The 14,195-nt window shown below is 38.6% G+C and overlaps 1 protein-coding gene across 10 annotated transcripts in view; it reads left to right on the top strand.

The window, feature by feature from the left end:
- NRG1 (neuregulin 1) overlaps nt 1-14,195 on the top strand; it is a 199,975-nt gene that overhangs the window by 158,814 nt on the left and 26,966 nt on the right. For all 10 annotated transcript variants that reach the window (XM_036011629.1, XM_036011627.1, XM_036011628.1 and 7 more), the window contains one exon: nt 4,364-4,493. In XM_036011629.1, the coding sequence (XP_035867522.1) occupies nt 4,364-4,493 (130 nt within the window). The remainder of the gene's footprint in view (nt 1-4,363; nt 4,494-14,195) is intronic.

Here is a 14,195-nt window from a genome sequence, read left to right as displayed (position 1 = left end):
TTAAAATAGAGCAGATTATTGATATTTACTTACTTTTGTATAATCATTCAGTGGTTAACCTTCCCAATTAGACCATCTCTCTTCATATTTCGTAGAATAATAACTTACTAAGAAACAACATTTGAGGCTTGATTATATACAATTCCAGAGCCTACACAGAAATGTTTTTGCTTCTCTTTGTTCCATATTTACAGCATTAGTAATAGTAACAGCATTATATATTTGTGTGCAGTATTGCAGCTGAAGAAGTATTTTATCGCACTTGACAACAGCCTGGTGGTGATAGCTCATTCTTACAGCTGAAATTACTGAGGCCGGTTAGCGGGACCGAAGTTGCACAAGGAATACTTACTAAAACAGCGCCTTGGCCCTAATTCTCCGCGGCTAACTCCGGGGTTCATTTCACTACATTTTATGTATAAAGGTCTCCTTTTAGGGAGAACTGTTCACAGTCTTTCAATTTTTAACCCCAGTAATTCTAGTTGTTGTCATTATGCCTTGCATAGGCAATTATTAAAAGATTGTGGAAGGAGGGTGGAGAATGGAGGGAGGAGGGAAAGAAGGAAGGAAAGCAGGCAGGCCGGAAAGAAAGAAGGGGTCCCTACTGTGTGGTAAGGAATTTCAGGAGTCCAGAAATGGTGATCTTAGTCTCCAAAGCCTTGATCCTGACCTAAGTTGCCAAGAGAGACCGAGTCAGGAATGAAACACCCCGAAGTACATTCTCTGATAACAAGTAACTGCTTTATTTACACTTTCTTCCTTATAACATAGATGTGAACACATAAGGAAAGTGTGCTTATATAAGTGGCAAACATAAGAGAAATGAAGTCGTATTTTGCAGTGTTCCTAATTGCTGTTCATTTAGCTCTTACTAGAAGGTGACAGACTCCCAAATGAGGACAAACTAGTCACAAAGTGGAGGGAGGCAGGCTTTATTAAGTACTGAATGATGAGTGAGATCTACTCCACTTACTTCCAAGAACAGCTATGAGGGTCATCTTTTATACATTGAGGCACTTTCTATCTGCAAAACCTTTACCTTCACCTCTAATAAACTCCTCTCAAAGCTCCCGGGAAGAATGGTGCTTCCACAGCTTGGTTTAAGAAGCTGCTTTGTCCGTTTCATGAATTTCTGGCAGAATTACCACATGCACGGCGACGTCACAATACAGGGGTGTGTAAGCCAAAGAGAAAAGACATCACTGCAAAACCGATAGGCCTGTTCAGGATTAAGTGCACATTGCGGTCAGCTAAGGAGAATTAAAGAAACCTGGCACAGATCTGACAGGTGCACACTCACCGTCTCCATCCAGCTTCTTCTGACAACTACAGCTGATTTCTGTTTGTCTGTTGGTTGAGAACAGCTGTACCCAGTCAGTCACCCTTTACACCACCTGGGAGTTTGTTGCTGCTTTACAATTCCGTGGTTATTTTTGTTCTCACTGCTGCTAACAGATAAGAGGGCCACGCACGATAGTCCATGACCATATGACATCGTTCCTATTTCATTGTCTCCAAGAATTATTTTACCATCAAAGAGCCCATTGCTAGTTTCAAGTGATCATCTAAGAATTGTTCAAATGAGTGTGTCATAACTTGGAGCTGCAGGATGGCCTTAAAAGGATAATTGTTTTAGGGGGAAATATTTTTAAAGGACTAAAAACCTGGAATTATTTCTAGTATTAACACACATATTCATCTTGCTTATGTGATAACACAAGATCAGAAAATACAAGGAATAGGTGTGATGCATCTGTCTCTTGCTTATATTATTGCTAATCCTTATTGTGAGTTTATAGTTTGTATGGAGTGTCTGCTTTGGGGAGGATGTTGGTTTTGTTATATTAAGCAAAAGCCTTGGGATTTGTTCTGCAAGAGCCTGATGCAGTGTTGGCTGTGCAGCGTGGGTGAGGGGTGATCCTCAGCAGCCTGTCAGGGATGCAGAGACCACTGGGGCGCGCTTGGGGCTCGGAGCTCCTCTGCAGGGACGGGAGTGGTGACAGCACACCACAGGTGGTCCCTTCTGCGCTGTCACCTGGGGCGGCAAGGATACCCTGCCCAATTTGTCATCCCACAGAACCCTGTCAGCAGTTGCAAGTCTTAAGTACAAAAACTTGAACATTGAAGGCAAACTTCCTCCTAATATTTTTTAGAAGCAATTGCCATAGATGAAAATATTAACAGCCAACACTGAAGTAAACAGTTTTGTGACATATAGAAATGGTGTCTTAAATGTTATGTTACATGATATATGGTGGTGTTGTCTATAATTTTACAGACCACATGTTGCTAATTACACTCCCCTCTTCCTGCCAAAGGTGGTAAAATATAGCCGATAATGGGGGTAAAATCACCTCTCTTCACACCCTCCCTGGTGCCTTTTGTTTGGTTTGTAGACCTATGATGGATACCTTGAAATGCATCTTGGAAAGGACTTTTTGTTCCAATAATAATAAAAATAAGCCATTTATTTTCTTAATTTGAATTTTATTATTTATTGGGGTGACATTGGTTGATAAAATTATAGGTTTCGGGTGTACAATTCTGTAATACATCATCTGTATATTATATTGCCTGTTCACCACCTCAAGTCAAGTTGGACAACTTCTTAATTATCCACAGTAATAACTCAAGAATAGTGTGCATCTTTGAAATCCCCAAACTTCCATGATCAAGCTTTTATTTGATCAGTAAATACTGTCCCTATTTGCCCAGTAATAATACCTGCTATTATTCACTAGTGCCAGCTTTGTGCCAGTTCTTTTACCTAGATTATTCATAGTCTCTACAAAGCCCCCGTAAGAGTGCTATTACCCTAAATGGGAAAATTGAACATCTGGGTGGTTAAGTGACTTGCTCAAGGATGCAAAGCTAGTAGGAGACAGGATCTGAGCCAGATCTGTCTCCACAACTCGAGTCATTTTGACCGTCCTTTGCTGTTACTCCTGAAAGCCATGCTGAGAACAGTGAAATGGTCCAAAAACATGCCTGATTTGAAGAGGTGAGAAGGGTCTTGAGTGATTCAGAAACGGAATAATTAGATGTTGAGTGTTTCTATCAAGTAGAGTAAAAATCAAGCAGAGTTAGAGGAGAAATTGGGTTAAAAGTCAAAAGAAAATGTGGACTAGTGAAGGAAATGCAAAAGAAAGGCAAAAGAAAATGGGAAAACAATACATGAGAGGTTAAAGAAAACGAGCATCTGAATATCATATGCAAATACAAAATAAAAATAAGGAAGAGAAGGATTAAAAATCATGAAGAATGATCACTAGACAAGAAAAAAGAATTTGTCTAGAGATGGATTTTTTTTTTCTGAAGGGGTAGTCCTCGTTGGCTTGACATACTGGTTTTGTTTTTTGCCCTGATAATGCGAGTGATAAACATTCTGTGAATTAAGCTACTTTTGGCTGAGACTGAGCATCACCTGTGATGTTCCCAGTGCTCAGAGCAGAAGTTCTGATACTAAATGCCCTTAGAGCCTCAGGACTGAGAGCTTGGGCTGCACTCAGTCGCTGCACCTCCTGGTGGAGGCTTCACTTGCAGATAACTGTGGAGCTGGGTGAGTGAGTGTCCAGCTTATGACAGGAAGGAAGGTGTTAGGAACCCAAACTGAGCTCATTTCTACTCCTGATTCACAATGAGTGAATATCACAATATTCACCCATTTTGTCATTTTCAGCAATATGAGACTGTCTTTCCATTTTCTCAAAAGTGTGATGGCAGTTGGATATTTCAAAAATGTTCTTCTGAGTAAAATTTAGAATAGAATGGACATTATGGAAAGAATGGCCCCAGATCTATATGATAATATATATATATATATATATATATATATATATATTCAGTTAATGTGTAATTTTTCATTAGGAACAAATGAGCCATCTTGTATTTTTTGCTATATATTATGTCTAAAAAATATGGTCAATATACATATAAAACATACTTTCGAAAATAAATAATTTTGTCAATTTGTTGCTATTAAAAATTGATACCTAAAGTGAGTTGCACTGATGTGACTTTGTATCATTATCTTTGAGCCTTCCTGGAAAATGTGTTTTACTTAATGACAATAGATCTTCTCTCCACTTCCGTGGAAGAGAAAATACTGGTTATAAAAAATGTTGAGCCTATATTTCTATTATCATAATTCAACTCATTATACTTACCTTTTTATAGTTTTATTCTGTTTAATTACAGCCAGAAATTACTTAACTTTGTTGCTATTGTTTATTAAGCCTGCAAGTTTAGTGGGGACTGTCATGCCTTCTATGAACGATCCCTCCTAAGAGAATTTAAGATTAAAGGCTGCGCGGCAAGCAGCAAGATAGAGCTAAACCTTCGCCCTTCTTTATCTCCCATCCAGCTACGTCTACATCTACAACGGGGACAAGTCATCTTGTCAAATGTGCAGAGAAGGAGAAAACGTTCTGTGTGAATGGAGGCGAGTGCTTCATGGTGAAAGACCTTTCCAACCCCTCAAGATACTTGTGCAAGTAAGATCAGAAACCCTCTGTGTGGCTTATGTCCATAACTGCTTCTTTCTGATGATTCCGTGTCTCATGATGTGGTGTTGCTTCTTTTTCCAATTTCGTTGCATCCTGTTGAATAACGCTTTTTATTTGTAGAGTGTTTTTCCATTTGCAAAAAGTTCACACCATTTGTCATCTCGGTTATATTCAGAATCGTTTTGTTTTGTTTTGTTTTTTTGCTTTTTACAATTCTTTTCCTTTTTTGTGTTTATATTTATAAAGTTGCTTTCCTTATGGTTTTGAACATTGTTACCTAGAAGAGATGTGCAAATAGCGTAGAGGTCTCTATCGATCCCTACTTCTCCATCCAATGTGTGGATTAAGCTGTAAGATAACGTTCCTTTTCGCCCCGGTGATCACCCACAAAATGAGTGGGCTAAGAAATAGAGAAGTACAGAAGATTCTTTACAGACACCATGGTTGCACTTGACATTAACTTATTGTTTCATAATTATTTTTAAAAATGAAGTTTAGGTTGATCTCGCTAATGATCAAAAAAGCAAATTGCAGGTGTTTGGAAATGGATTCAGTGGGTGTGGCATCATCGTGTATAGCAGGCAGAATGTCCTTTTATGCACTGCCATTGTTTGTGGATGTATTTAGAATGGCACTCCGTCCAGTGGCCTGCAGGGGTTGATACATCATTCATAAGTGTCACAGTTATTCTTTCACAACAGGCAGAATAAAACAATAATATTATCAGTACATTAAATAATTGAACCTTGTAGTTAAAATTAGTAGGTCTCATTAAAAAGCATGTGTTTACTGTTTCATGCATTTTAATTCTACTCTTGATAGTTAGGCTATGTGTGGAACAGGGACTCATATAATTTGATGTAGTAAAAGATATTTAATGTCTCACTTAAATGATTAAAAATACACATTCATTTTGCAGTTAACCGAGAGCTGTGTCCCACTGTTTTAAAGTAGCACTGCTTGTCCTACATGAGGAAAAAATCATGCCAACCTAAAAATTGTCTTCTGCTTTAGAATATTAGCTTGTGACTCAAATGTTGACAAAGAAGAGCAAGTTTGTTAGAGAGCTAATAAAGCAATTAGGAAAATGAAAAAAGCTCAAGAACTAAGAAGGCCATTTCCATTTTGCATCATGTAAATAGTGTACAAATATTTATGTGCCAGTTCCTCAAAAAACAACCAACCCTTAATTATTTGTGAGTAATAAAGTGCATCTTAAAAGACACTTCTAAAAACCATAACATGCAAACAAAATGTCGTTTCATAAGAAATGTTTCGCTGCCCCCTGTGATCAAGACAGGGCTGTCTGTAGAGAACTCAGGGACCTCACACACACGTGCCCCCCAGAACTGCCTGTGGCCTCAAAAGCTTTTCTCTTAGAAGAGTAGAAGCAATCCCAGGAGAAGACAAGGATTGTTGGTGGCATAGCTGATTTTGTCCATCAGACAACATATAAAAGTCAACACAGTCTGTTGGAGTGAATAAACATCTAGGAATCACAAGAGTGCTTCAGTTACTACACATCTCTTTGATAGAGGTAGGGTGTAATAGTTATAAGCCACAATAAAATTATTGGTAAAAGTGTTTTCAAAAATTTAAAGCAAAATAAAAATGGAAGAGTAAGTAGAAACCAATGATTTCTTTCAGGTTTAAATTATTTCACATGGCTATCAATATTTATTGTTTTAAAATCAATCTTGGAGATTCACTTTTTGAATACCTGTGTATTCAAATCTATATACTTAGAGCAAAGAGTTAAAATTGGTCACTTTGATTCTTTGGTTCTGACCATTTGTTGTCACTGCAACACAAACTTGGCACCCCCACATTTATCATGGTGAAGTAAGATGAACCAATTTTATAGTTTTCCTCAAGATTTTCTCAGATCAGAATAGAAAACATCAGAAGCTGAGACTTACAATCTGTAAAATATGAGCTTCATTTATTATTTGGGGAAATCTTGTTATTTTGTCCTAATCTCAGGCATACAGTCCAATTATATTTTAATAAATCTCTTTGGAAAACATTGAAATTATGGTTCCTTATAAATTCTTCTCCTTTTTAAACAAAGTCCCCACACTATCTATGCCCCATATTTTTACTTCTTGAGAGAAACATCTGAGACCACTATGTTTTAATTATAATAATGAAACATGATCATTTTTCATCATAGCCTTTGCAAAGATTTATAAGCTGAGTGTGTACATGTGATAGTTTCCAAATACCTCCAAGGAACCAGCGCAGCCATTTTCCACGTATTAATTTCAGCCCTTCTGTAGCCCTCCCACGTCCTGCACAAAACATGCAATCACAGAAGTGTTGTTCATTTGTTCCATCTTGGTACTGTGCCAACAACTGCAATTTTTTTCACCCACACAGTTTTTCATTAAATTTGCAGTCCAATCCAGAGAAAAAAATGTGTGCTATATTTTTAAAAATCTTATAGTTAAATGTTTGTTACTTCTCTAAAAACGACTAAAGCAGCAAACCATGGAGGAACACTGTGCCCCCCACACTCATTGTCTAGTGGGTTCCGTTGCCTTCTAGTTCTCTGCAAATGGGCATCTTGTATTTTTATTTTTTGTAATTAGAATCTTTCAGAAAAGTGTTAAAGCTTATTAAGCTTATTATTGGATCTTATTGCGAGAAAAATCTGTGATGTTTATGATTTTGATAAGTACCCCCCTTACCAGATTTTTAGACTGTGTCTTTATTGATGCATCAAAGCAAGCCAGTACCTTACAGAAAGAACTGGAATATTTTTAACATCCAAAATATTTCAGACCTTTTTTTGTGAAACAAAAGTGTGCCTTGAAAAATAATTTCTGTATTAAAAGCATTTATAGCATTAAAAATAATCACAACTCAGAATTGGAACAAAGGCACATCTGAGGATAATGCATTGTTCACTAGACCACTTGAATGGAAGCAGAAAACATGAAAATGTTGCCTTGGCTCCTCACGGTCCTGTGCTCGAAGCCAGTTCATAGTTTCCATATGGGCCATCTGTCTAGAGCAAAACATTGCTGCAGCGTGAGTTACATCATTCAAAATCAGCTTTATCCCCTGGCTGAAGACATGACTCAGAAACACCACAAGCATGCACGTTTCCAAGTAGTCTCTTTGGTCGCCTAATCCACGCTGTCTTCTTGGGATTTGAAGCTGAGGACTTGACAGCAAATCTCCTTTGTCTCTCCATGTAGCACAGGGCGTCCCCAGTGGATTAACCATAAAACGGTAAAATGCTTCTCTGAGGAGGGGTTTGCCGGTTACGTGGACTTCCCCCTGGGGACCGTGTGGGAATTTCAGTGGTAGTTCCCATCTTTTATATTTCTCTTCCCTCTCTTGTACTTTAAAGTTCATCCTGAGGAAAAACATAGTTGTTATTCCAGATTACATAAAGAGGGGAAAAGAAACATTTCATCTTTTACCCTCTGATGCCCTGTGTAGTCACATGGTTGAGAGGAATAAGTCAGTGGGAACGTGGCACTGTCCAAACTTTCCTCTGCTTCCCCCCTCATTCATGTGTATCTGTTCTTCTGAATGGTTTTCTTGGAATATGTTTATGTGATTTTGAAAATCTAACAATGATTTTATACCAGACTGTATTTATAAATCCATTATGTTGTCCCATGGACAGATGTGGCTGCCCCGTGAGGGTATTAGACGTTTTACCACCAATTTTGGTGAATGGTCGTGAGCCCTTTCGCATCAACTCTCTGAACGATATCTTAATTTATAACATAGAGTTAATATGTTCTCCAAATTTCTTTCCAGGAAGTTAGTGAAATGAAATGAATTCATTTCTGCTAAAGTACTTCTAACTCTGGCAAAGCAAGATTTTTTTCCTTATAATAAAAAATAAATGGTAATATTACGTACTCTCTGTGGACATTGGCAAAATACATACACCTGTCTTAACAGACGGTGTTATCATGTTTAATCCCCCGATTTCTCATCTTCCTTTACACCAGCAGCTCTTACTTGATTTGGTGGGGCCACCAGTGAGCTTTATAACTTTGTGTTTGACGGACCATTTAATAGCTCTGATCATTATATACCTTATACACAAAAAAAAAATCTTGGGAAGATGGAAGGTGCCTTCAAGCATGAGCTGATGATTTTTATAATTCATATGAAACTGTAGTGTATATAAGGACCTATATTGTATTATTATTGGAGACAGTTATGAAAAATAATGTTCATTTTTTGTCTATATTGTCTATAGCTGTACATTAGATCACAACAAACATAATAAATTAAACTCTATAAATGAAATATTAATTAACATGTGTTTACGGAACAGCTACATCTTTGCCAGGCATTTTTGAAAACACAGAGAAAATGTAATACATGGTGCCTGTCCCTGGAAACCTTGTCTGTTTAGGAAAATTAAGTAGCTAAAAGAGTGAATTAATTAGAGTGACTATATTCCAAATGATGCAACGTTGATTATTATGGTAATGAGAATTTAAAGAAGGAGAAGAGGGGAAAACGTTGTAGAAGACTTTATAAACGGTTGCGGAGCCTTTTCCGTGTAGCAGACAGGCATTGCAGTGGCAGTGACAGTTTCTGTGAGACACAGTGACATGCATACCTAAACCAGCAGCTCTGTCCTGAGAAGTAAAGAAACAAAAAACCAAGTTTGACATTGAGCCAGATTAGGAGCTCTGGAGGCCAGGCAGGGGACATTGGACATTATGATAGCTAATGGGAGTCATAGGAACTTCCAGAGCAGGAGAGGAACACCAACACATAGCAGATATTTAGGGAAGAGAGATTTCTGTACAGGCTAGAGAAATTTGGGGACTAGGTAAGATGGAAAGTCAAAGACACTAGCTAAGGTTAAAGTTTTACGAAATCTTGACATAATATATAAAATATCGATGTGATGATAATATGTGTGATACTTATTAGCAGCTGGATAAACATAATGAAAAGGAGCATGACGATCCAAGTTCATAGTTGTGCCCTGCAGCCTCATCATCTTGGCTATAGAAAGAGGGGTTTGGAATAGACAAAAGGGCTATCTATTGAATTAGAACTTAGGGTCCATGAGAGCAGACCACTAACTGTACTCCAGCTCCGGCCCTGGGAGAGTCCATTCTGCAGTATGAGTGCAACACCTACCTATCACCCTTCTCTGTTTTTAAATACTGTAGCATTGAACCGATGCAGAAGCATTTGTGAGAGAGCGAGTGGGTGGGACTAGTGGCTTAGGTCAAGACCATGAGCCCTTCAGGGGACCGTGTCTTCTATCCCTTTTGTGAGCCTCATGCAGCTAGAATCCTGAGGTGTGCTTCTAGGTATATATTAACCCATTTTGACTTTCACTCACTAATTGATTGGAGGGAATCCTTTTGCTTGTACAGGAACCAGTTTAGGTGCAGTTTTGCGTAAAGTCAGGGGCACTAACTAAATAGTCTTCATAGCTTTGCTTCCTCTGTTCTAAAGTCAGCTACAGAGCCAGTGAATTGACTGAGCTCCCTCTCTGAGGCGGCCTCCGTGCGGGTGCTCAGTGTGAAGTTGTGAACACCATCGTGCTGAGCCCCCATGGAGCCTCCAGGCTATTGCGAATAATAAATGTATTTCAAGTAACTAATTTAATTATAGTTATAGGTGTGCCAAATGCTGTGAAGGGTATTTAGGGAGCGAAGGGAACATGTAAAGAGGGACCTCAACTAGTCAGAGATAGAGACTGAGAAAAAAGTGTCTGCAGCCCTCTCTTTGAAAGGCATATGGTCTATTTAAAGATAAAACGCAATTTTAAAAAATTTTGTATTGAATGATACAAGTAAAATGTGAATATTTAGGTGTATCACCAAAAACCGAGGCTGTGAGGAGAGTAGGCCAAATTGCCAAGTTGTGAACTTAGAGAATTTTCTTTGATGAGACAGGAAAGGGCATTCTCCGGAGACGAAGACCCAACCGCCAGACAGCAGCCAATGCGTCATTGTGTCACACACGATGGGGAGATGTATGGGATGTGGACTGACCCCACATCCCACTGAGTTGCTTGACCCCCCCACTCCCAGATGCATCATGTAGAATAAACAGAGGCAGGGTCTTAGCGCGCAGAGGCGCATTTCAGATCAAGCTGTGCAAACACGGCGATGGGAAGGGTGCCGAGGCTGAAACAGGAGCGGGTTAGTTCACAAACACCGCCATCCTCATTAGTGGGCGTCTGTGCCTTAGACACTGAAAAACAACCTTGGAGAGCCAGTGAATAACATTGAACAGCTGAGATGTTCTCCCGTCAGTGTTTGCCACTGTACATATCCCGTTATCTCATGGACTAAGAATCAGTCTCCAGATCATAGTTTAAAAAGAAAAGGGATGATACGTATTAGCTGAACAGAGATAGGAAGATACAGAGCTGGACCTGAAGGAAATGTAATTGGAACATTTTATAGTTAATATTTTCTTTAATGATGTTGAAGAAGGCATTCCCTGAGGAAATAAATGTCTTTTGCAGATGATGTCATAAAAATCACGAAAACACAAATTAGAAAAGCATATCCAAACCTCTAGAAATTTCACTTAAAAAAGTAGATAACAGAATGAAGGTCATCTTGGAAAAATGCAGACTAATAGTAACAGTACGTTAGGAAAAGAATAATCTACAGCCCAGATACTCAGCCGGTGAGGAGGTGAGGTCTCGCCAGAACGCTGAACAGGCGAAGGGGTGAGGCAAGTCCGCGTTGGCAATATAATACTGCAGCCACACAGACCAGCACTCTGTGAGCTCGCGTGCACGGCCTGAACGTCTCACACTCAAACCCACCGGTACTCCTCAATAGCTGTTTGTTGGCATTTCTTTTATTTGACATTTATAAATATAGACACCAAAGAAATTATTTTAGATGTTTTACAATATGATGGTAATGCCAAAACTAATACTCAGGTTGAGCAAAAAGACAATAGGGACTCTTCCCTTTTAGACAAGGTATTTAAAACTTTCCAAATACTTTTTTGTAGAGCGATGACTGGAGAGAGGAAATATCAGAGGAGAACCTTGTTTCCCTTCTCCTGCCTCATCAAGGAAAGAACCTGATGAAAATTAATAAAACTAAAAAATAAAGAAGAGAAAGGATGTCAAAGGATGGCCATACATTTAACTTATAACTTGACCATACATTTATAAAACCATAAACCATTCATAATGGTCCCTAAAATTAGCAAACTCTAAATAACCAAAAATTGTTTGGGGGAGTCCTTAAATATTATTGAATATATTTAGGATCCCCACCAAAAATATGGGAAATAATTTATTCAATGAGAACATAAAAAATATACTGAGCGCTAAACTGATTTTCAAAATACATGACTTTATGGTCAATTACACGCTCAACACATCAGGATATTCACAATGTATTAGGTTATTATAAAGGACAGTTTTTATTTTCCTGATGCTGTGTGGAAGTCTTGGTTCCCAGATTATATTGCTTTACTGAATGCTAGGTAAACGGTTTTTTTCAGTAACGGGATTTAAAATTGAGATAATAGACTTGCAGTTAAAGAGTTACAGTCCTTTCAAATTCCAAACACAATGTGAAAGGTTTCTATTTAAGGGAGAGAGTCTGTGAAGAGAGTGCTGGAGTTGCCATAAAAAAGTTATTTAGGAGTCTACAGAGGAGAATCTGTCATAAACTATAAAAATAAGAGCCACACGTTCAACATTCACCTGTACTTGGCAAATCGATTGACTATACGAAAGTCTCTTTGATACAGTTCTTCATTGGACACTGCAATTCTATCCTATCTTAGGCTCAGTTTCACAGACATTTTATGAGAGACCTTTATGAGTCAGATGCTGTACTAAACATTAGAAATACAAAATATCAAAATGTCACCGTCCTCACAAAAAGATAATCACAACACGGGTAGATAAGGGGCGCCAAAGAGATCGGGACAGGAAGTGGGGAGATGGGGAGGTGCAGGTCAGGGCTAGTTGGAGGAAGTACTACCTAAGTTCAGACATACTGTCTGTGAACTTCCATCTCATTAAGAACAAATACAGAACAAAGGATGTTTATCACATTATGAGCAGATACTAAAATTTAAAAATCATTTCCATCTTCTAATCTAATCAGTGGAACAAATGGTATATATATTTTTGAAGCTACGGCAGGGGCTTGGTGGTTATTCAGCCAGGTTCTTCTAAGAAATAAAATTCTTGGAATTTGCTCAGACTCATGCCAAAGCATATATTGTTCAAAATCAGATTAAGTTGACCATCCTCTTATCTCCGAGCAAAGTGGAAGATTGGATGCGTCACATATAATGCTCATGTAGAAATAAGTCAGAGGCCAGATGGTCTCCCTGTTCCTGTAGAAGGAATCCCATAGAGTTTAATAGGGGCTTGGAGAGGAGATGAGTTTGCACCTACACATGCTTTTTCTACACAGTCAATGGAGTCTGCAGTCAGCTTATGCGGAAACTGTCTCAGTTTCCACTTCTGTCCATTTGACTTGGCAACAGTGTTAGACATCCACAGAAGTTACGTGATGACCGCTGTTGCCAAACACTTGAATTGCTAGGGGATAGGGTTTGCAATTTGTTTTACCTCCATGTTTGTCTTAGAAATTCATTCTATCAAAAATGGTTTTTCGAAGACCTTGAGCCCTCCCTGACTGGTAATGCCTCCAGAAGAAATGATTGTAGGGATTTTTCGCACAGCGATTCCATGTATTAGGATGAGCTAGAGCCATTCCCAAAACCTTTGTGGTAAAAGAAACCTTTGATAATCACTTAGTTAAATCCCTTAATCTTTTTAAAATTTATTTATTTGTATTTTTATTGAATTAATTGGGGTGATACTGGTTAATAAAATTATATAGGTTCCAGGTGTACAACTCTACAACACATCATCTGTACATTGTATTGTGTGTTCACCACCCCAAGTCACATCTCTTCCATCACCCTTTAGCTCCCCTTTACCTTCTTCAGCCATCTCCTACCCCCATTTCTCTCAGGTAGTGACCATACTATTGTCTGTCTATTTGGGTTTTTTTAAATCCCTTAATCTTATCACTGAGAAAATCCGAGGCCCAGTGAAGCCCAGTGGGCCACCCACATCCAAGCAAGACACTGCAGTGCCAGGACAGGGGGCCTTCGTCTTCATCTTCCAAGGTCAGGGCCCCTGACACCTTACATTTTAATGTACATACAGATATCTTGGGAAATCTTGTTAAAATGCAGATTCTTATTCAGTGGTCCTGGACGGGGGCCTGGGATTCTGGATTTCTACTAACAAAAACCCAGAAGAGGCTGGTGCTCTTGGTCCGTGGACCACACTTTGCGAAACAACAAGGCTTCACACGAAGAAAATGTATCTGAGTGAAGATCAGTGTTCGTGGAAGGCTAGCGCTGGTTCAGACGTAGCTGAAAATTCCAAAGCGAATTGGCATACCATGAGATCTAGTGTTACTGCACCAAATATTTCTTATCTTATGATAGCGATAAACCAAACCATCACAATGCTACCTTCCTAAGAAACATCATTTTGGAATTTCATACTAACCAGAAAATTGATCGGATAAGATTTTTCATCCCCTTCACCTAGTTGTTCTGTGCCCTCTGATCTCCAAACCGTTATTTAAGATGCATAAATGACAATTTTCTTTTTTTAAAGATTTTATTTATGTATTTTTAAGTGGAGGGGAAGGGAGAGAGAAAGAGAGGGAGAGA

Source organism: Phyllostomus discolor, chromosome 11 (genome assembly GCF_004126475.2).
Source record: "Phyllostomus discolor isolate MPI-MPIP mPhyDis1 chromosome 11, mPhyDis1.pri.v3, whole genome shotgun sequence".
Lineage (NCBI taxonomy): Eukaryota > Metazoa > Chordata > Mammalia > Chiroptera > Phyllostomidae > Phyllostomus > Phyllostomus discolor.
The sequence above is the reverse complement of the archived record's forward strand: the minus strand, read 5'-3'. Positions and strand labels throughout refer to the sequence as shown.